The following is a 22,843-nucleotide window of genomic DNA, read 5'->3' as shown; positions in this document are numbered from 1 at the left end:
GACGTGACGCTAGCTGAATTTCCTCCCTCTTGTGCACCTCCACGAGCTTGTCCTTCTGTTCAACCTTCCATGAAACGCATTCATAAGGCATTGAATATACTTACATACCATGTTATATACATCTTGTACATGTGTGTATTTACATTTTGGTGAAAGTTGTAATTCATAGTCACAGTATATCCGTGATGATGAAGTGGAAGACATTGTGAAGAATGCATTTTTGAGCACAGAAAGAGAAACAATGTGACAGTTATTCCAATTAACTATGGAATAAAAAATTGATAAATTCTACGCTTATCTGTAGTGGGTTGAAACAAGAAAGAGTGAAAGAAGCACCACTAACCTTGTGAAGGATGCCTGTTAGAGTTTTGCCGTGCACGTTATCATCTTTAGAGACGAAACGTTGAAAGCTTGACAATGGGTGAAAGTCCAAGTTCCTGCCAGTGCTGCTCGCACTCAGTTTTGTTGCTGAGGTCAGGCCACTTAATATGTCCAGGCAAGAAAACAGCATTAGGAGGACCAGGAGCTAGAATGGTTTGGTTGGTTTCAAGCTTACGTCTCAAATGCAGGAGACTATTAGTTCATGGCTGTTCATTAAATGTCCTGTGACCTTTGGTACTGAGGCTCTGCAGGCAGCACCTGGGGGTGGGGGGGGGTGGTATTCTTTCCAGAGAAGGGGTTTCTGGACCCTTCACCTTTTCCGCCACAGAAATTTGATCTTTATCTTTCCTTATCATTTATTGATCGAAGACTTCCCAAGGATTTGGACATGCCTTGTTTCCTAATTCCTGGGCACACTTGGGCCCTGGTTACATGTAGGGTACCTGTGTGGAGTGCTGCTTGCCAAATCTCTGCTGTGTGATCTGAGTTTCAGGGCTTGGATAGGAATACAGGATGAGAGACCGCTTGTGGTTCCTTTGTGACTCTAGCCATCTATTAGGGAGACCCCTGTGTAGATGCCATGTCCCTTTTCAGATCAAGGGGACAAGAGTAACATGAGGAGGACTATGTTTAGGGACATCTGAGAAAGGAATCAGTTACTTACAGAGAAAGCAGAAGCTTTGGCAAAGTCACAGTGGGCTGTAGCCACAGCAAAGTCTGTAGATCTCCAAGCCAGCAATATGGCTGCTGTGCTGGTCGTAGGAGCGCCAGGGAATGGGACATGGAGTTGTCAGACATTGCTAAGTGTTTGGGAAGCTAAGCACCCAGGGGTTTACACTTGCGGTACTATGGAGCTTCTAAAACCTAACTGATGCTAATTTCACCAGGGTTTGTTGACACTAGCGTGTTGCCTACCATTCAAAGCTCTTACATTCAAGCTGTTGCATTTACTATTTTAGCTATAGTTTTTTTAAATGTGTGTGGAAGTGTGTGTGTGTGTGTGTGTGTGTGTGTGTGTGTGTGTGTGTGTGTGTGTGTGTGTCTTTCACACTGCTGGTGTCATTGCCCCTTATCACATAAACTTCAACTTAAACAAACCTAGTGTCTCCCTTCCCTGACATTTTTAATACTCTGTTTGGATATGGATTAGAACATTTTATTGTGTAATAAAATCCAACTGACCTCTAATCTTGAGAAACATTCTAAAAGAAACAAATATATTTTTCTTATCACAAGAAAAGAGAAAACTTAGAGGTTCTTAGATACATTAACAGATCCCCTTTATTCCTCCTAAATACATATATTTGGAAATTTAAGCAATAGAGTGATGCTTTCCTTACAGTTTGGAATAGCAGGCATTTTTATGCAGCTACTCTGTACAATTTTTCTGAGTAAATAAAGATAAGTTGAAACTAAAAGAACAATAGTCAATAATCTTGCACAAAAACTTTGCAGTGTTCCTAGAAGAAGAAATAAAATTTAAAAGTCATCCTCACAGAGCCATAGGATGCATAGCTTTTCTCATATGTGGAAGTTAGGTCTAAATTATATATGTAATCATAGGCAGGGCTATATGCATACATATACAAATGTAGTAACTAAATCATTGTATATGCACCGAAGGATTCCTTTGGTGTAACTCCTTTGAACAACAAATTTACAGTTAACAAAATGAAGACCAGAAAGGTGAAGTTCATGTTGTTGGAGGTGGGGCAAGACTAAGGAAAAGGGCAGATAAATGGAAGGCTGGACAAATGCAGTCATAATACGCAATGTACAAGTGTGAAAATGGAATCTGGTAACTTGAGGGAATGGGCGGGGTTGGGAGAGATGGAGGAGAACAATGGAAAGGGTTGCATTGACCAAGAAGCCCTGCACTCACAAACTGGCATGTTGAATACCCCTTTTATAGCCACTAAAGAATAATAACAATAAAGTTACTCATAGTACAGAATCTTAAGTATTTCAAGTAGGGTATAATCTATAGCCTGAAGGGTTTTGAGTAAGAAATGCTTCTACATTTTTGAAGAAATGTTCTGGGGAAGGAGATGAGTTACTCCTTTGGCTGGTTTCAGTAATCTTACAATGACCTTCAAGCTAAGTAACCTGCATTGTAAGTTTTTATATATTAATGCCTTAAAGTGTAGCTGCCCACAGTGAATGTCGTGGGAAATTTTCACATAGCTAAAAACAAGGTATGTCTGGACACTAGACTATAAAAACATCTGTAACTAAAAATATGGATTTAGAAGCAGTTTACTTGATTATTTAATCCACATTTTATGGTTTAGGGGTGGATTGCAGCATGATTTCCAAATCATATTTGAGCAAATAAAAATTTACTATGCAGAATAGTCTTTAAACATTTATTCAGACATTCATCTTATTATAAGAAACTCCAAGATCAATAAACATTTTTCATTGTTCCATATGTTAAGTATCTTAAAGTCTGGGAGGATTTATCATACACATTTGGTCTAAACGCTCCAAGTACTTTCACTGCAGTGCCCTTCTCCCCATGTGAAACCGCACTGATAGCGGCCCAGGCATCAGCATCTCCAGCAGAGGCAGCTGGACTGGATGCTCAGGTCCCACATCTCCCTGTGGAATCTTCTTCTTTGTGTGTGTGAGTGTGTGCCAGTCCTCAGGCACAAAATCAGGGCCAGGGCACTGTCCTTGAGCTTTTTTTTTTTTTTTTTTTAAATCAAAGCTACTATTCGACCACTTGAGCCAGAAGCTCCACTTCCAACTATTGCAAGTTTATTGGAGATAAGAGTATCACAGACTTTCCTGCATAGGCTGGCTTTGAACCATGATCCTAAGATCTCTGCTTCCTAAGTAGCTAGGATGACAGACATGAACCACTAGAGCCTTGCTTCCTCTTGCATCTTAATCCCATAAGCTTGATCATCTATTTCCAAGAACATCCTACAGATAGAAGTAGAGGGAAGGCTAAGAGGAATGGGCCCAGGGGAAGCCACCAAACATTGGCCTGACAAACTAAATGTTTAGGAAATGAAAAAGAGGTGAATGAATGTGTTATGGCAAGAGAGAAAACAAACACAGCATAAATAGTGTGGTCAGTATCTGAGAGGACTCCCATCCCCAGATAACAGAATCTGTGGGTCCTCAAGGCCTTTCTATAAAACATCCCTGTATTATAGCCTATACACATACCCTAATACACTTCCATTCTTCTCTAGATTACTTATGAGGCGTAAAACAGCATCATGTAAGCATTTATTCTATATTTTAAAACTAATAACAAAGAAAATATGTATCCATGTTGAGTACAGGTGCCATTTATATCTCTATCTACATCTATCTATCTATCTATCTATCTATCTATCTATCTATCTATCTATCTATCTATCTATCTATCTATCTATCTATCTATCTATCTATATCTGTTTGAGTTAGAGTTAGTTAAAAATGTAGCTATGGAACCCCTAAGTATGGAAGACTAATGATGTTTATGTATATAAGTAAGTAGGCTTAACTAGAACTGTGAGCTATCAGGAAGCCATTAAGTTATTGGAGAGAGAGCAGGTTAATCTTTGAAATGAACCCATCAGTGGTGATCCTAAATTATTGTATTCCGATACTGTTGCTTTGTTTAAACAGTGCATTTGCTTTTGTGAAAGAAAATACATCTTTTGCTGGAACATTAGGAACATTCTTGTTGATGTAGTTTCCAGCTTGGAGAAAAAAAAAAATTCAACAGCATGATGACAGACAGCAGGAGCCCTGGCAGACCGGTGGTCTTGGAGTAAATCTTGGCTGGCCATGGTGGCAGCATGTTCTAGAAACCCTTTTTTCAGGGACATTGTGCACACATCGGAGTGTTTATACATGGAGTTCAAAGATACATAACCTTTACTAAGCAATTTGTAATCATTCTGCTCAACTACTTTGACAACTTAGTGCTGTATTCATGACTTACTTTCTGAGATGAAGACATAGGTTTTTTAAGATAGCTAAGATTACATGAAAGTTATCCTTTTGCTTTCTATTAGCAATTCTTATTCCATTATTGAGGCCTGTATAATTTAGCTATAAGGTAATTCATCAATTATTTGATTACCTAAGGCAACTAAAATGCTAGGTCCACCCACCTCGCCCTGAGGTGTCAACTTTGTATGAAGTCAGACACAAAATTCTAGCCTCAGTGCACCATGGGTTTGTTCAAGTGTCAATTATTATGCCTTTCTGTGATTTAACATCAAATACCTCCTACATCTTGTTTCATGGCAATTGGAACACTTTTCCATGTCTTCCTTGAGGTTTATATGTTTATTTTCATAGTCAATATCCATGATCTCTTAAAGATGTAACTCAGCATTTCACATGTAGTGTAGTTGTCTCATAGTGATTACTGAAAGGTGACAAGGGGGATGGGTGAGTGGATAGATGAAACCAGGAAACTTTTATTTTCTAAAGTATATTGGTCATTCACATTTTCAAAAGTTAATTTAGACAATAATAGTAGACTTTTAGGTTTAAAATGTGAATGTTTACATTGAGATATTTGGGGAAAATTCATGGGTAAATAAGAATCCAGTTAATCAATCTGAGTTATATAAAGAAAGTCATTTAAATATTCTTATTGAATAGAAATATAATTAATTTCCCTTAGTAAGTTTTCTGCATGAAGAACATTGGATTTTTTAATGAAAAAAAGATGTTGATAAAACTTCCATGTTTTTCATTTCCCACAAACATTAAATCCAGTACAGAGAGCCAAAAATACCCAAGACTTCCAAACATTTCCAAACAATAAAATGAAATATCACAAACACTTTGACCTTCGCTGTGTATTTTGCAAATACATCATTCATGATGTAAGGATCTTAGATTAAATAAATATTCCTACTACTATCTTTTGGGCATGCATTCTTATTTAAGTTATTAACTGATAAGAAGACAGCTTGTATAAACTCAAAAGATAAGAGCAGATTTTAAAAACAGCATTTTTTTTACTAGATGATCTACTGCAGATGGAGTAAAAATGATACTCAGAAATGTGGGTGCAAGTTAAATTTAAACTTATTCTACCAATGAAAATGAGTACATTCTGCTCCATGTAGGTGGTACAGGAGAGTGTGTGGTTTGTGGACATCATCACATTCCATCCTTCTAGTTCCCATCAGTTGCCTTGTTTGGAGAAACCCTAATGCTATTGTGCTCTGAATGCTCAGTGTCCAGACCTCTAGTAAGCAATTGCCTTCGCATATTCCATACAAGCAAGCCCAGTGAGCAGTTTTGCCCAGCTTTCATGTTTTTAACATGATCTTCTGTATCTCATCTATTCTAGTTTTTTAATATTCCTTATATTGCTTTGAATATTCCTTATATTCCTTTCACAAAGAATAACAAACTATCATGTGCTACATTAGATTCAAAAAAGTTCCCCTGGAAACGGAGGGATAGAAATAAGGGGTGAACTGCTTTGCTCAAGGTATCCTGTTGCAATTCCCAGGATTGCTATCTGCCTCCTCTTAGGAGTGCTTTCCTCTTCTTAGCACAAGGCATTTGCCAGAGGACTATGTCTCATTTGTTTTTACTTCACTATCAGAGTAAGAATTTAAAGCCATTATAGTGAGAGAATAAAGTAAATAAATGGATCTTCTCATTTGTATGTCTGTTTATGGAAGCAAAAGTGTCTGCACATCACAGCCTCTGTAATAAAGGAGATTTCCAGCCACACACTGATTTTCTTCTCTTGATCTGTCTACAGTTGTAAAAAGAAATGCCTAAAATAATGTGGAAATAGGAAAGCCAGCTCCATTTTTATGTCCACATATATAAAGTAAGGCATATGTATTATCCCCAGCACACACACACACACACACACACACACACACACACACACACACACACACACACACACACACACACACACACACTTCCTCAGTAAGGAAGTGCAGGAATGTCTGTTTCCTTTTCTGCACTTAAAGACTACATTCTGGCTTGTGGATGAAAGTGAGTGAATACATTTAGAAGGTGCTGGATTGTCAGACTCCCTGGCTGTCTGTCAGGAACAGCCCTGGTGCCCTTCTCCAGCCATGGTGCCTGCCCCCAGTGGAATAAAAAGTTGTATCCTTCCAGATTTCATCCTGGCATGCTCAGTACTAGCTGTCCCTGCAACAAGTGATATAATGAAGACTTGTGCTATGGTTTTGTTATTCCTCTTCCCCTCCCCAGATTAGACATATATGTATATACAAGACGCAAGGTACCAAAATCACCCACAGGTCAGTGTATTGGAAACGAACTTTATGATTTCAGGCAGGGGAGGGGATTGGGGATCGGGTGGTGTGGGGAGGATAGTAGAAGGTGGGGAGGGAAAGGATAGCAGGACAACAACAAGGAAGGGAAGGGGTAACAATGATCGACAAGTAATGTGCTCTGCTTACTTGTGTAACTGTAACCCTTCTGCACAGCATCTTTACAATAAAATTAAAAGACAAATAAAATATATCTAATAGTTTCAAAAATAAAGACTTGTGAAATGACAAGTCATGTAGATACTCAGAGGAGACCCATGGAACTAGATGGACTGCAGGGGATATTGAAATTGCTGATGAATTGCCATCTAGAAGTTATTTTCCTGTTACAGTATTTTCATGTTTTTTAAACATTTCTATTGTTCACCATTGCTCTTTTATGAGTAGTAATAATAGTGAGAAATCAGGAATATTTTGGGCTGCTTTCTGGTGGGTTTTTTGTTTTGTTTTATTTTTGGTTTTTGGCAGTCCTGGGGTTTGAACTTAAGGTTTTGTGCTTGTTAGGTAGGCGTTTGATCACTGAGCTATGCCTACAGCCCTTTTATGCTCTGGTTATTTTGAGATAGGGGCCCATTTTTTTGTGTAGGGGTGTGTGTGTGTGTGTCTGTCTGTCTGTCTGTCTGTGTCTGTGTGTGTCTGTGTCTGAACTATGGCTATCTAATTTTAGGCGTCCCACAGTAGCTTGGTTGACAGTCATGTGCCACCACATCAGACTTCTCCAATTGAGATGGAATATTGTGAATGCTTGCCTGACTGGTCCTAGAACAGCAACATTTCTGATCTTCAGCTTCCTGTGTAGCTAGGATTGCAGGCTTGAGCCACTAGTGCCTAGCTAGGAAAATTGTTCAGTGTCTAAATTATCAGCCTTTCTTCACAGAAGCAGATGTAAATTGAGGTTGTTGTAGAGCACTTTGAATATCTTTTCACTTTTCCTGCACCTCATTTAAGTACATGCCATGGGAACTCATTTGGGACATTTGACTCAGTCTATAGCAACATTGTGGATTGCAAATAGATTTTAGTGTTTTAGTGTGAAGAGATTGATCATCTTGCCTAACTCCTCATTTGGAACATGTAGAGATGAGTGTTGAATGTTTAAAGATGGTTTGCTGAGAGCTAGAGATTGATCATCTTGCCTAACTCCTCATTTGGAACATGTAGAGATGAGTGTTGAACGTTTAAAGGTGGTTTGCTGACAGCTAGAGAATGGACAACAACCATCCTGGGTAACTGTACCTTCTGGACACTAAAAAAAATCCTGGAGGCTGAGCTCTCCTCCCATCATGCCAGTGTGACCCACAGACTTCTCCAAATGCTGTGGAAGGTAATTGGCTCCCTTTGTGCCCAAAGGCCTGAACCCACTGGTGCAGATGAGCATGATTATAAGGGAAGTTAGTGAGCATGGAGGGATGCACTGCACACACACACACACACACACACACACACACACACACACACACACACACACACACACGTGCATGTACACATGCACCAGGCTATAACATGAACCTGCTTTCCTGGCTGGATGTGTCAAAGCAAATAGCATCATTTTCTTCGGGCATATATAATGCCAATTAAAATGGGAGTTGATGATGCACATTTGGTATTTATGAAGCATTTGTCTACAAATATTGGTTATATTTAGTCCCACAAAGCAAATATTAATGACATGAGGAAAATTACTCAATATTAATGTGCGCAGGTAAGCATTATGCATGCACACAGAATCTGAGCAGGTACACATTTGGGTTTGATTTATTAATGTCTTGTTAAGAATTTCAACATATATATATGAGGACACCGACTTTATTTTTCTATCCTTCTAAAGTCTGTTTGTTTGGGATATTCAGATTAACATTGGGTTCATAAAATGATCTAGGATAGACCTTCTCTTCTGCAGCTATCTGCCAGTGTTGGTGGCAGTTGGTTGTTTCTTCTTCTGCATATCCACCAGGTCTCTACCTAATATGATTACCCATGCTTCTAGCTGATTAAACACATAGAATGGAGTTATAAGACATCTTTTATCTAGGCACCAGTAGCTCATGCCTGTAATCCCAGTTACTTAGAAGGCTGAGATTGCAGTTCAAGCCAGACTAGGTAGGAAAGTATGTGAGACTCTTATCTCCAATTAACCACCAAAAAGTAGGAAGTGAAATTCAAGAGTAAAATGCTAGCCAATCTCAGGAACAGTACTCAGACCCTGAAATCATGTCCCAGGTCTGATACACACACACACACACACACACACACACACACACACACACACACACATACACACACACACACACACACACACACACACACACACACACACACACACACACACAGTCTTTCAATGTTCTTGATTACAGATCTATCATCTGAGTCATTTCTGTATGAGTTTTAGTTGACTGATTTTCCTTCTCGTGTAAGGTGACTTGGGCAGCTTTATCGGATTGTGTGCCATGAGACTTGTATCTAAAAAATACACTAAGATTCTTTTTCTAGACTGCAATTAAGTCATGCAAGACAAGTTTGATCATTTAGATTCTTGCTTAAGTCTTCGTTGGTTGGGCTCCAAGCAGCATTGTGTCTGCTGCCACGGTGAGTCCCCTAATGACCTGAGCACCGGCTCTTGGGAGCAAGCATTGTTGTTTGCTGTGCACGGCCCATCTCTTCAGATGGTTCTTTCTTCATCTCTGTGCACTCTCAAGTACTCACATAGTTGACCGCATTTTTGTTTCTACCCAGCTCTCTCCTTTCAAACTGCCGTCTGCTCCCATCTCTGTGTCTTCCATCTCTGTGTATGTAGTCTAAGGTTTCCTCCCCACTCTCCACCTGCAGCTTGGAACTTTCTTGAGGTTGTTGGCCATGACTCTCACAGAGACTGCTCATTTTTTTCCCATAATGCAATAGTCAGTGGGCTTCAAAGTCTAATGCCTAATAACGGTTGTTTCACATGACTTACAGTTATTTTGGGTGAAAGGGAGTAATACTGTTTCTGTAGCAAAACACTAGTGGGGAGCAGACACTCCTCGGAGGGCATGGGATTCTGACCCCACTACCTTCCTTTACCTGCCTCCAAACCGCTTTCCAGAACTTCCTTCTGTCACAGACTCCTGGGATCCCACCTCTCCTTCCCCCCATATGCCGCGGCACATTGGCCTTCTGCGTACACAATTCAATTACTTTGTTGTTTCTTTTATGTGGGATGGCTTTCCAGCTCGGCATGCCAAGTTTAATTACGGAGCGGGAACTTGATATGTGCATATGGAAACTATCAGTATTCCATAGGAGAATAAACTTGGTTTATCCATTCAGCTATTGATGAAATGACTTGGAGGGCAATTTCCATAGTTTGTGCTGAGCATATGGTATCAAAATTCTGCTTGGATTCTCTCCATCTCTTTTTTTACTTTTTAATCTGTAAAAGATGAAATCATTTAGAAGGTTCAAAGGAAACCTAAACAGCACAGCAGAGACTCCAGCTAACAGTCCAAAGCCCCTCCCCAAATGCCTGCCAGCCCCACTGGAATAGGCTAGGCTGTGACTCGATGAATACAAGGTATCCAGCCACTAAGTAAAGCATGTAAACTGTGCTGGGAGTTGGGAATATAAAATAAATAGGACAGTATTCTTGCCCTTCATACACTTGGTGTCTACTCCTGTGTGAAACCCACAGAGACTCCGACCACTAAGCTTCACTCAAATGCACGCATTAATTTCGAGAAGCAGGCTTGTGATAGTAGTCTGGATGAGAAGAGAGAGGGGATCACGAGAGAGCACACCTATAGGACGTGGCAGAGGAGGAAGGGAGAGGCAGCGATGCGTCTCATGGGTTTCTGGCTTCCATAGAGGATCCTTGGGGAACACGTTATGAGCAAATGTGTTAACTTGTATATATTCTTACACATTCTTATCTAATAATTTCCAGCAGAATATTAAGGATCCTATGTGGAAAATAATAGTAATTAGCTCCCTAAAACTTTTTTTAATGAAATTGTTTTTATTAATATCCAATGCAATTCTGTTCATGTTCCACTCAAATCTGGCCAGTGGCAGCAACAATAAACCAGCACATCGTAGTCTACATGTCTAGCTAGGCCATCTACATGGTCACAACTGAGTTGAATTGCTTCATAATTTTGGTCATTGACATAAAGCCAGATTATAGGCCCTGCCACTTCTCACAGTCTCATCATTCTACATTTAAAGCTAGTGCCTCATAATCCACCCCTAAAAGCAGTTGGAAGGAGTCCTGAGTTGCTAGCTATGTCTTGGACATGAGACAGGGAAGCATCTGTGAGCCGCATCGCTGAACACAGAGGCAGGTCCTGGAGGCTCCACTCTCAGGAGCTGAGATCGGTCTTCGTCCTCCATGAGCTGGGCCTACCACACCCCTGGCACATGTGACACTCTGTCCTGTTCATACCAGCACCAGGACACCATCCCAGACACAGAGCCAGCTTTCAGACACCTTTACCACTTCGAGATTTTGGAAAAGTAACCCACATCTCCACAGAAAAGATGACATGTTGACTGGTGATATGCTCAATGGTACAGTGTTTGTCTTCATGAACAAGGCCTGGGTTTATCCCCAGCAATACACTGCTCACACAGACAGACACAACACACACAGAAGGAGAGGAGAGAAGATGGAAAGTGAAGAGAGAGCAGTGTCCAAAAAGTGATACAACAAAAGATGCTGCCCACAATGGAAAATGAAGTCATCTGTCTTTCTGGTGTTGGTAGAAGGGAGTTGTGTGAGTCAAGGGGAAAGGGTAGAAGATACTAAATAATAGAAGCAGCCATGATTGCTTTACATATTTTCTGTTACATTCCTATGATGTTACAAGCATAAAAAGTTCTAAGTATTGCTCATTGTAGGAAATAAAAAAGATACATTGTGAATAAAGAAATCTAGTTGGACTGGGAATTTGGCTTAAGTGATAGGTACTTGCTTGCAAGCTTAAGTTCAGTACCCAGTTCTGACAAATACGTTAATAACACTGACTGAGAAAGCAGAAACAATGGTGAAATTATTGTGTTAGGCTTCAGGTTCGACTGGCAGAACAGACTGAAAACACTAATGTGGTATTAGAACAATAGATTGTTCAAGGCATCAGGACCCAAAGATACAAAAATAAAAATTAAACTGAGGGGAGGAATAACTAGATCTTACTTTTTAATAAAATAGACCTAGGATAAAGGAATCCACAAGACTAGTAAAGGGAACTGCACAGGAAAGAGTCAACACAACTATTAGGAAAGTCTGGTTGCATGGAGAATTTACCCATGTTCTCTTCCCATTGCTGATGGTGCCCTTTGCTTGGAATAAGTGACAGCAGAGACTCTGGCCATGCTAAGTCCTGGGAATGCAGCAGCTGCCTGAAGAAGCCAGAAGTGGTCTTGGCGACCCTCAGTTCAGGGATGATAAGAATAATTTCCTCTTGTACTCTAGACTTCAGAGGGTAAAGAAGCAATGACCCTCCTTTCTCTCTTAGTGGCAAAGAAAAGTTTGTCTTTTATTTCAGACATTTTCAGACCTGAAGATTTGTTTTCCTCCTCACCAAGGAGCCAACAGAGAATGGCAATTTTATTCTCTGGAGATGAAAACAGAGAGTTCCTGGACAGCAAGGCGCTAGACTCAGTTGACTGTGGGACTAGAAAGGGTTAATGAAGAAAATGGCTTTCCTGTGGGCACCAGCCGCTGAGCTGTCTTGCTCCTCTGTCTCTCTGAGGAGGCTCAGCCTCTGCCACGCAGGCGGGGAGCAGGGCTGGAAAGTCTTCAAGGTCCTGAGTTGTCTAGCAAGCTTCTGGTCAAACAGTATTTTTTATCAACATGAAACATTCATTCAGTTCTAGTTAAGTCATTCTCAGAGCTTTTTTTTTTCTACAATAAGAGAACTCCTTAACTTTTTCCCTAATTCTTCATACTGAATATTCTTACGCTTATATCCAGAGAGCTAACAACTGGTATATGCTGTTTTCTAGTATGTACGGTAATATTGGTTAGATCACAGTAGAGTATTTGCACATATCACAAACTGAGCACACATCCTGGAGGGATTAACTTGTTTCTTGTCTCATCGGGAGGGGATCCTTCTTTAGTTCTATGAACTTACCATTAATTCGCCATCCAGCAGCTATTCAGTCTGGACAGGGGTGATACCACTCACAAATGGCTAAAGAAATCCCACTGGGGAATAGGGAACCTACTCCAAACTAGCTTGGCTGCTTCCTAAACTTGGCAAATATGGTTTCCTGGGTTTCTCTGCACCCGAGTGCTGGGGTTCCTTTCCCTTATTCCCTGTGTGCAGACTTATTTCCTGTATGACAAGTCCTCGTCTTCTGGATTGAGCTTGGTTTTGCTGGCACACATCCTGCAGTATCCTTCTGATTATGGGTGTACACAAGGCACATGAGTGACACATCTTCTTCCTCATCACCATGTTTATACTACCCCCCTCCCCCGCAGTTGACTTAAAATTTGGTAGCAGTCTTAGGCTGCAATAATTATACTCAGAATTGAGTATAATTGCATAGTATTACCTACTAGGGATTCCTTTGAGAAATAGAAAGTTTGCTCTGGGTTTTTTTTTATCTCGTTTACTTGTGACATTAAAAAAGATCTGTCAGAAACTTATAGAACCTTCTACATCATGCTGAAACAATGATGAACTTAAATATGAGTGATTTTTGTGGACTATTTAATTTACAAATTAAGACTTTTGGTTTCGAAATTTCTGGATGATTTTGTTAAGTTCTTCAGCATTTATTTTCTTCCAATTACTTACTCAAACTTCCTTGGGATATGGACCTGTGCAGTCAATTTTGAATTTCTTTCCTCTAGTCTCATTTTTCATCTCTTTTGTCTTTATGCTCTGCTTTCTAGGAGGTTTTCTGTACCTTCCAAAAGTATTCATAGGATTTTCATCTCTTTTCATTAAATTTTCAAAAGCCCATGTAATCTTTTATGGTTTTTCATTTCCTTCAGTCAACAACATATTCTACCTTTGGTTTCCTGGTTACACAAAATTATGTAATTTAAATATATTGATGACTTTTGAGGTTTTTTTCTCATGGCTCCTATAACCTCCAACTTGCTGTTTTCTCTTAGCTTGCTTGTGTCACTGGCTTTTACAACGGATGCTTCCTTCTGATATGTGGGCATTCGTGGTTTTCTGCTTATAGTTAGAGTGGAGAGCTGGAGTGTTTAGTAGGGAGTTTTGGCCCATCATATGAAAATTGGTTTGTTCAGTTAGAAAAACAGTACCTTAGATCTCTACTAAGTTCCTGGGACCCTCCTAGCTGAGGTTATAAGGGAAGTATCTGGGAGGGAAAGGAGAGAAGAGATTGTGAAAATCACTGTTAAGCAAGGGAGGAATGATGGAAAAGTTATAGTGTAATAGACATCCAGTACTGTATTGTCAGGTTGGTAACTGGACACTCCAAACTTTGAATCTGTGCTTCCAAGATTTATAATATCCATTGTTGTGAAATTGTATTATGTTGCCTAAGAACCATAAACTGGTTCCCTTATGGAATCTTCTGAAGAAAACAGCCAAACTGAACATCAAAATAACCAGCATCTTTCACTTTAAGTGAAAGGAAGACGATTTTATGGAGTCGGGATGTTGTTTCTGATGTGTAACTGGTTTTTGCGTCATTCTCATTGTTTCCTGGTGAGAAAACTGCAGATTCCTTCCCCAGCCAATTGGTCCAGAGCATTCTAGGAGATGTCAAGTCTAATGTGAACGTGCTTTTAATTGTCTCAGGATATGAAGGGTCTAGAGAAACTTACTTTCCCTTAAAAGAAAAAAAATCAGCCCCCAAGATGACAGCATTCACGCCTCACTGTGAGACACGCTATGCATTTTTCTCTCCCAGGAGTACCAGCCCTGTAACACCAATGCATGTCCGGAGCTGAAGAAGACCACGCCCTGGACACCCTGGACCCCAGTCAACATCTCAGACAACGGCGGCCACTACGAGCAGCGCTTCCGCTACACCTGCAAAGCCCGCCTTCCCGACCCGAATCTGCTGGAGGTCGGGCGGCAGAGGATCGAGATGCGCTACTGCTCCAGCGATGGGACCAGCGGCTGCTCCACGGATGGTGAGCCTGACCCGCTGCACACACCCATGACAGCATGGGAAAGGTTATGGAAAAACCAACAGCACATTTCCTTAGTGTTGCTATGGCCATAACCGTCTTTATCACCATGATCCCCGCAGAGACAGGACTTCAGGGAATGGTTCTTGTTGTAAGAATTTCATTTCACACCAAAACTCCCCTATTTCATGAGAACACTTTTGAAAACCCCAAGGAAAGACCTGAGAGCCTGGATAGTACACAGCTCAGTCTATACGTACACATATACATACGTGCCTATGAAATAGGTCTAATTTATAACTTATATACAGTAAGAGTAATAATGATGAGTAATAAAACATTTATGAAATCTACACTGTTAACTAATGCTATGTGAATGTTGTCTCTTGCTGTATGAATCAGGACAGACATTGGTATTTTGGGATCCTGACTGACTGCAGGTAGCTGAAACAAGTGGAAATTTAATTAGTGATAGGGAAGGAATTCTGTATGGAGATGGTATTGTGAAATCAGCTTTCCAAATAGCATGGTGCTTATTGTAGACTCAGAATAGTTGGAGCCAGTGTTGTTAGAACGAAAGAGTAGATGGAGGAAGAATCGGGAACCATCCACAGATGCTCCGGCATTAAAATTAAGCTTAGTTGTCCTCTTAATCCCCAAGATGGGCAAAGGTGGTAGAAGCGCATTTCATTGTTCATACCTATGAAAGGATCTGTCTAGCAGCAAAGGAAGTGGAGCATCACCCAGCAAGACAAGGTTCTAAGTTCAATCCCTAGCACCACCAACCAAGCAATAAACACTTAAGTAAGATACTAGGCCCATTGCAATCATTTGAGAGAGTACCTGGGAAATAGTAAAAATGCATGAACGTTATTTCCACCTAAAATTCACATTAAATTGATACTGCTTTATTTCATTTGCTAAGTCTGACAGCCAGATCTACAGTTCACAGAAGCAGCAGCTGCTGTGGCTTCTCAACATTGGCTCCCTTGTTTCAAAACAGGCTAAGAACTATTTTGTTTCTTGTGTCATGCAAGAAAAAGTAGAAAGGAATTACGTTTCTATAAGTAACTTTATTCTTTTTCCAGGATTTACACATTTTTATTCTTTTCTTTCCTTATGAAGCCTATTTATTTATTTATGTTAAATGTTAATACAAAGTAGGAAATTATTTAATACACATTTATAAAGATGTTTTATATGTTCTCCAAAATTGTATCATGGGCCTGGCTTAGAAAGAAGTTCATTCTTCCTGTCCATTAATGACATTAAGTAATAATGGCTATCTTTGTATTTTGGTGTTGATATCTTGAAAAGTTAACAATAGGCCTTGTTTTTCCTTTTGACTGTGCAAAATGAGGCTTCACCGAGCCTATTTACTCTTTATTGATTACTCATAAGTAGTGGCTCATCACAGAAAAGCACTTGCAGTGTATTTCTCTGTGGAACATGCCGCCCACACCTCAGAGGCCGGTGTCAGTGGCGGCCAGGCTGCTCAGCCATGTGTGGAATCGGTGTCTTATTTCCTCCCTCATGGCCTTGAGCAGTAATATGCAGAACTTTCTTGCACAGTGTGGGAGGTGTTTGTTAAAACTGTGTCACGGTGACCACATTTGAGAAAACTATTGAATGCTTTTTCATATTGTGAGCAGGGAGGCATTTTCATCAAAGCAAACACAAAGTCAATGACTTCTGTTAAAACGCTCTGAACAGACATGGCACCTAGTAAATCTTGAAAGGCTGTTCACGGGACTCCTGTAAGACAGCCACATCCACAGCGCTGTCCCCCAAATGCTGCTGTTACTACTGCTCCATTGGTTCTGGGGAAAACGTATTTTGGTATTGCATATGCGGAGACGGTGACGTACACAGACGCCTCTGGCCTGTGGCTAAGTGATTCAAGGACACAAACGTGCTCACTTCTAGGCCCTGGGGCCCCTGGAGCAGACAGGTGTCTGGTGTCCTGCGATTCAAGCATTAGTTCACACTTGACAGGCTATCTGGTGAAGGAACGGGTTTGAGGCATGGCTAAATTATTCCCCCATTGTTCTAGGTGGCTGTCCTCCTGGGAAACACCACCCTGTGGGATATGAGGACCTTTTCTTTTGGTAGAATTCCCAAGGGAAACGAGAGAGGTGTATTTCCTTAAGAAGTAGGGGAAAAAATGAACTACAAATAGAAGACCATTATGTAAGGTTTGCTACGCTCGTGGAGTTCTTATATGCACCCTTGTTGAATAGCAACTGCAGGGAGGAAGCTTGAATTACAGGAGGTTGTAACTCAATGGCAATTTTTTTGGCTTTTGAAGTGCAAAAAGGGGTTCAACTGAATTTGAAAAAGTAATTCCAGACATAACACATGCCAGCTATACAGGGGAAGAAATCAGAATGCGCTCTCGTGGGGCCGAGGACTGCAGTAGAGTAACACTCTGGTCCTTTGGCAGGGCTTTCTGGAGACTTCCTGCGTGCAGGGAGATACTCTGCCCACACTGTCAATGGGGCGTGGTCAGCCTGGACCTCCTGGTCCCAGTGCAGCCGGGACTGCAGTCGGGGCATTCGGAACAGGAAGCGAGTGTGCAACAACCCGGAGCCCAAGTATGGGGGACTGCCCTGCCTGGGCCCATCGCTGGAGTACCAGGAATGCAACATATTACCCTGCCCAGGTAAGCCACCTGTCCCAGCAAAGACAAGTCTAGAAGAGCCAAGCACCTGAGACCATTAGTGCACTGACACTCATGCAGCTTGTTACCTAAGGTGACTGAAAGGGAAGAAAGAGACAGGGATAGAGAAATAGAGAGAGGTGGGAAAGGGACATGACAGACAGACAGACAGACAGACAGACAGACAGACAGACAGACAGACAGACAGAGAGAAACAGAGAGAAGGACACAGGCCTGACGGAGGGGTCCTTGAGTCTTAGCCCATCCTAGATACGTGACTTGAATGCACACCCCAGATTTTTTGTTCAGCCTCTTTTCAAGCCAGAATGTAGCCTCCATTCTCTATGTCTGAAGAGTGTGACTTCCACCACAGTCCGGAGTAAAGCCTCTTCTCTTCTTGTTACATTGGTGTGTAGACCTTATATTACAGTCATTTCTCTCCTAATTTTAAGAAAATATCTTCCAGTGCAGGGCAGTGGCCCAGTGACTGGGGGGAGGTTGGTCTCCAGGGATGTGTGGTATCCCTGATTCAAACGTCAGCCACCTTCCAGAGCTGAGGGCACCCACACATCCCCGAGCTGGCCTCATCTGACCCAGTCCCCGTCCGGAGTCATGAGTGCCACCAGCTTCTCTCCAGGGGACGCAGAATTGAATGTCTCTGCCTTCTTCCTGAAACTTGGCTGTCATGATACTGAATTCCTGGACAAGCACTGGACATTAAAATGAGCTAGATGAGCCCTTTGGGTCCTTCGGGTCCTCCCTACCCTCAAGACTCTTTTCTCCTTTCCTCTTAATATTCTGACTCTTGTCTCTGGAGGCCTCCCCTGCCGCCACTCTGAGTGGGGCCTGACTTTCATCACTTTGAGTTCTAGGAGCACGTAACTTCCCTCTTGAAGGACTTACCATGCATTTGTTAATGGGCGGATGGTTGGATGGACGATTGGATATATGGATGGCTAGTTGGATGGATGGCTGGATGGATGTTTGATTGATAGACGGATAGACAGATGGTGGGTGGATAAACAGGTAGATAATACAGGAAACAGTTCCTGGTTTTGCAACCCAGCTTTGCAGTGATGCCGCTAATTATACAGCTGTGCCACTCCTTCTGGAACATCTCTGCCTGACTTCTGCCATCTCAGGAGACTCCTCCTCTCCCCACCCAGCTTTCCCAGCCTAAGCTAGTGCCAAAAGACTGGAAAAGGTCACTGAGCTGTTCTTTCCCACAGCCTTAGTGGAAGGGTTCCTCCCCCCGGGGTTCTTGGCGAGAGCCGTGAGTGATAGCACAGATTAGCATCATGCTGTAAATCCCGCAAGGAAAGCCGTGTGGGAGTGTCAGGCCTCGACCCACACCTTCCCAGGCTCCAGACTCAGAAGACCAGAGTTTAGCTGCTGCCTAGTGCCTGTGTGCAGAGTCCCTGTTCGGCTCAGAGTCACTCTGTTAGCATTATCTGGGTAGAGTATTTATTTTCGTTGACATTCTGGTCAAGCAATAACTATGTATACATGACCTGAATATCTTGAAATAGCTCTGTTCCCGTTTTCCTTCTAAAGCCAAGATTCCACAGTGGTGTGCAGTTACTCAGAATGGCTTTGTCGATTCCACAAGGGAATGGACAAATTTAGGGTTCAGTGGTAGAAAGGTCAACTCTTCCTACTCCTAAAAATATGGGAGAATACAACCCAGAAACGGGGAGGGGTGTGGGAAGCCCCAGGAGGCAGGCTGACCTGTGCAACCTTGGGTGATGGGTGGAAGGGCTATTTTTACCACATTTAGGTCATTCTCTTCCCTATAAATTACCTCCTCTTTTACCCTACTCGGATAGCAGTGCATAAGTACAAAGGGACATTGTAGATTTCTTTTTAAAAAAAATAAGCTGTTTAACCAAACAGTGAAAAATGTCATCTTCACTCTCATGGAAACGAAAACTGTAAGTCACCATCACACTAAGATGATCATTTCTTTACCTTCCAGGGTTAGATGTCTGGTACCGTCTCCTAAATTAGCTCCAAAAGTGAAGAACCAGTGACTCATTCTTACTCTCCTTTGGCCTAAAAATAGCAGGAATTGTGTGAACCCCAAAATGGGAATGCACCTGGTTCTGTGTTTAGCCTTTCCTCTTCTGATTCTCAGTGAGTGAAGACATTAGCTCTATGACCTGTCTTCTCTGGGCCTTGGGTCATTCACTTCTAGAATATTCCTCAAGGTAGTTGTGAGGATAAAGGGAACTGTGCTTTTTGTTAGTGTCGTAGTGGTTGCTCTAGCCTCATTCCTTCCTTAGTGTGCTCCTGTTGGCCAATGGCTCAGGTTGGTTCTGTTCCTTTCATTCCACAAGCCTTATTTCCCCACAGTGATGTCTGTGTGTTTGCCCATAGCGAGAACAATTTCATTGCGCCCTGTAATTTCCACTTTAGAACCCTGCTGTCCTTGCTGAGATGAACTGATAGTACATCATCCAATATCCTTCTCCACCCAGTGCAAACCTCCACCATCCTCCTCTCCAGAATCACTGCTCCAAGATGTAGTCTGAACCCTAAAACACAAGGACAAATTTGAAGATGGAAGACAGGTTTACAACTGATCTGGGGCCATTACAGACTAGTGGGGCTGGCTCAGGGTGTGAGACAGTGCTTGAAATCCCCCTTTGAGTTCCTTTGCTACCAGAACCATGTACTAAATACACTCCTGAAAACAATGAAATAAAAACGGTTGAATCTCCAGTGTGATCAGCAGGCAGCCTCTGCTCCAAGTACTCCCTCATCCTGCTCACACTTGGATCAAGAGATCCCAGTGCCCAGAGAAAAGGTTTGAGACAAGGTGAGATGTGAATGGCGGGAAGTACTAGTTGGAATCTAGATAAGAAGAAATACTGTTTGAAATAATATGGAATAACTTATGTAAACCAGTCTCTTCATATGAGGTCATTACAATTTAAATGATTTTGAAATGCTTAGGATAAGCACATCAATCTTTTGGTGGTGTTTTTATACCAGAGTAAGTTTAACCATTGCAGGAAAATAAATGGAGCTAGAGATTGTTAAGCGAAATAACCCAGAGTGAGAAAGACAAATACTTTGAGTCCTCATCCATATTCAGCATCTAGACCTCTCCCCACAAATGGGCAGCAGCAGTGAGAACAATGTGGTAGGGGAGTTGAATCTGATTGAAGTGCTTCTTACACATGTATGAAAGCAGAATGAGACACATTAAAAATGCTTCAAAAGATGGAAAACTGGGATAAGAAAAAGTAGCAGCAGTCATTAACATAATGCACATAGGGAAATACCACATAAAGAAATAACACGATGAAATCCCCTTTTTCAATTCATATATGATAATATAAAAATATTTAACATGAGATCTACTCTCTGAATAATCTTTTCAGTGCACAACAAAGCCTTATTTAACTATAGGCCCAACACTCTATAGCTGGTCTCCAGAACTTAACATCTTGAATAACTGAGACTTTACAGCAACTTCCCTGCCCCTGGAAACCAAAGTTTTCTTTTCTTTTGGTTTCTATAAGAAACATAAGCCAGGCACCAGTGGCTCACACTATAATCCTAGCTACTGAGGAGGCTGAGATATAAGGTTTGTAGTTCAAAGTGAGCCTGACCAAGAAGGTCTGTGAGACTCTTATCTCCAATTAACCACAAGAAAATTGGAAGTAGAGCTGTGGCTCAAGGTGGTAGAGTGCTAGCCTTAAGTGAAATAGCTCAAAGGCAGTGCCCAGGCCCCACATTCCAGCCCCACAACCAACAAAAAGTAAAAGAAACAGAGGAACACAGCATATTTCAGATGCTCTATGTAAGTGGTCTTGTGCAGTACATACTTTTACCTACCTGTTGTGTGCCTGGCTTATTTCCCTCAGCCTACTATTACCCAGATGCATCTCTGTTGTTGCATATAACACATCTCCTTTCTAAAGGCTCAATAATATTCCACAGTATCTAGGGATCAAATTTTCCTTTCCATTCACACTGACATTTCAGTTGTTTCCATATATTAGATGTTGTAGGTAGTACTATATTGAACTTGGTTTTGCTGTTATGTTTCAGAGATCCTAATTTTTTATTGTTGTTTGTGTACCTAGAATTGAGACTGATGGATGGCTTGATAATCACACTTTAATTTTTGAAGAACACTCCTACTGTTGTCTGTATCAGCTGTGCCATTTTCCCAGTCCGGTCAGCAGCACCCAGGACTGCATTTTCTCCATTTCCATGCCAGCACTCTTCTGTTTTTAGCTATCATAGCAGATATAAAATGGCATCTCACTGTGATTTTGATTTTTTTTCTTCCCTCATTTTTTTTTCTTCCACCTACACATCTTTTCATATGCCTGTTGGTCATTCATCTGCAAACTCATCAGATAATACAAAAGACAGGGGTTTTCAGGACATGTGATTGGTTGTAAGCCAGGCTATGACCCATCTAAAGGACATGTGCAACCCTCTGAGCACTGGCCTAGCTTATATGAACTGGGACATCAAAGCTCTGTTACATCTAGTTTTGTGACGCAATGAGACTTTGTCTTAGGCCACAGGATGGACAGGGATAGCCATCACAGTACAAGCTTCAATTCAGATCATGGACAGAAAACACTTGCCACAAAGTGTGAGTAAGACTGGGATGAGAAAGGAATTTGGACCCTCCTGCCTTCTTATTGCTGTTATTCCAAACAGTCTCAGATATTTGATTCATACTTCCAACATTCTAATATGCTTCTTTAACTATCAGAGCAATGCTAAATTCTTTTTTTTTCTTATGTGGTGCTGAGGAATCGAACCCAGGGCCTCATGCATACAAGGCAAGCAATCAACCACTGAGCCACCTTCCCAGCCCCTAGTGCTAAATTCTTTTAAAAATTTCCATTTAGCTGGAAAAATCATTTTAACTGGGTTCAAATATATTTGTTTTGCATTTACTTGTAAAAAGTGTTGTCATAGAAATGATGCCTTTACTTGTGTTTTTAAAAATTTGGTCATGCTTCTCAAAGATGCCTATATGTAAAGAGAAATAGTACTCCATAAAGATATGTTACATACATCATGGTGGATATTAGAAAATACAGTGTAGATTACTCTACCCAAAACCTATGTCTGTCCTGAATTATTGTGGTAATTCCAGTTATGATTGCTTCTGTTTGTTTAGGAAAATGAGAAGACAAAATATGACACTATCTACATATGGTAATAGTGAATCTGTCATCACCTTTTAATTTGGTTTGCCATGAGCATGATCATTTTGCATCCTACTAGGATCTAATGTTATCTTGCCTCTGACAAGTCAGGTACTGGAATTCACCAGTGTTCAGGTAGGGCTGGGGGAACAGAGGTAGGCTCAGTCAGAAATTAACCAAACAGCAGATCCTGAATGTCAAATGTGAGTTCTCTATTTTTAGAGTTGAAATGTGAGTT

The 22,843-nt window shown here is 41.2% G+C and overlaps 1 protein-coding gene across 2 annotated transcripts in view; it reads left to right on the top strand.

The window, feature by feature from the left end:
- Sema5a (semaphorin 5A) overlaps positions 1–22,843 on the top strand; it is a 417,057-nt gene that overhangs the window by 378,788 nt on the left and 15,426 nt on the right. For both annotated transcript variants that reach the window (XM_070042173.1, XM_070042172.1), the window contains exons 17-18: positions 14,541–14,766; positions 17,207–17,425. In XM_070042173.1, coding sequence (XP_069898274.1) covers positions 14,541–14,766; positions 17,207–17,425 — 445 coding nt within the window. The remainder of the gene's footprint in view (positions 1–14,540; positions 14,767–17,206; positions 17,426–22,843) is intronic.

Source organism: Dipodomys merriami, unplaced genomic scaffold (genome assembly GCF_024711535.1).
Source record: "Dipodomys merriami isolate MVZ:Mamm:240054 unplaced genomic scaffold, mDipMer1.0.p SCAF_32, whole genome shotgun sequence".
NCBI lineage: Eukaryota > Metazoa > Chordata > Mammalia > Rodentia > Heteromyidae > Dipodomys > Dipodomys merriami.
This window is presented reverse-complemented; position numbering and strand designations above follow the sequence as displayed.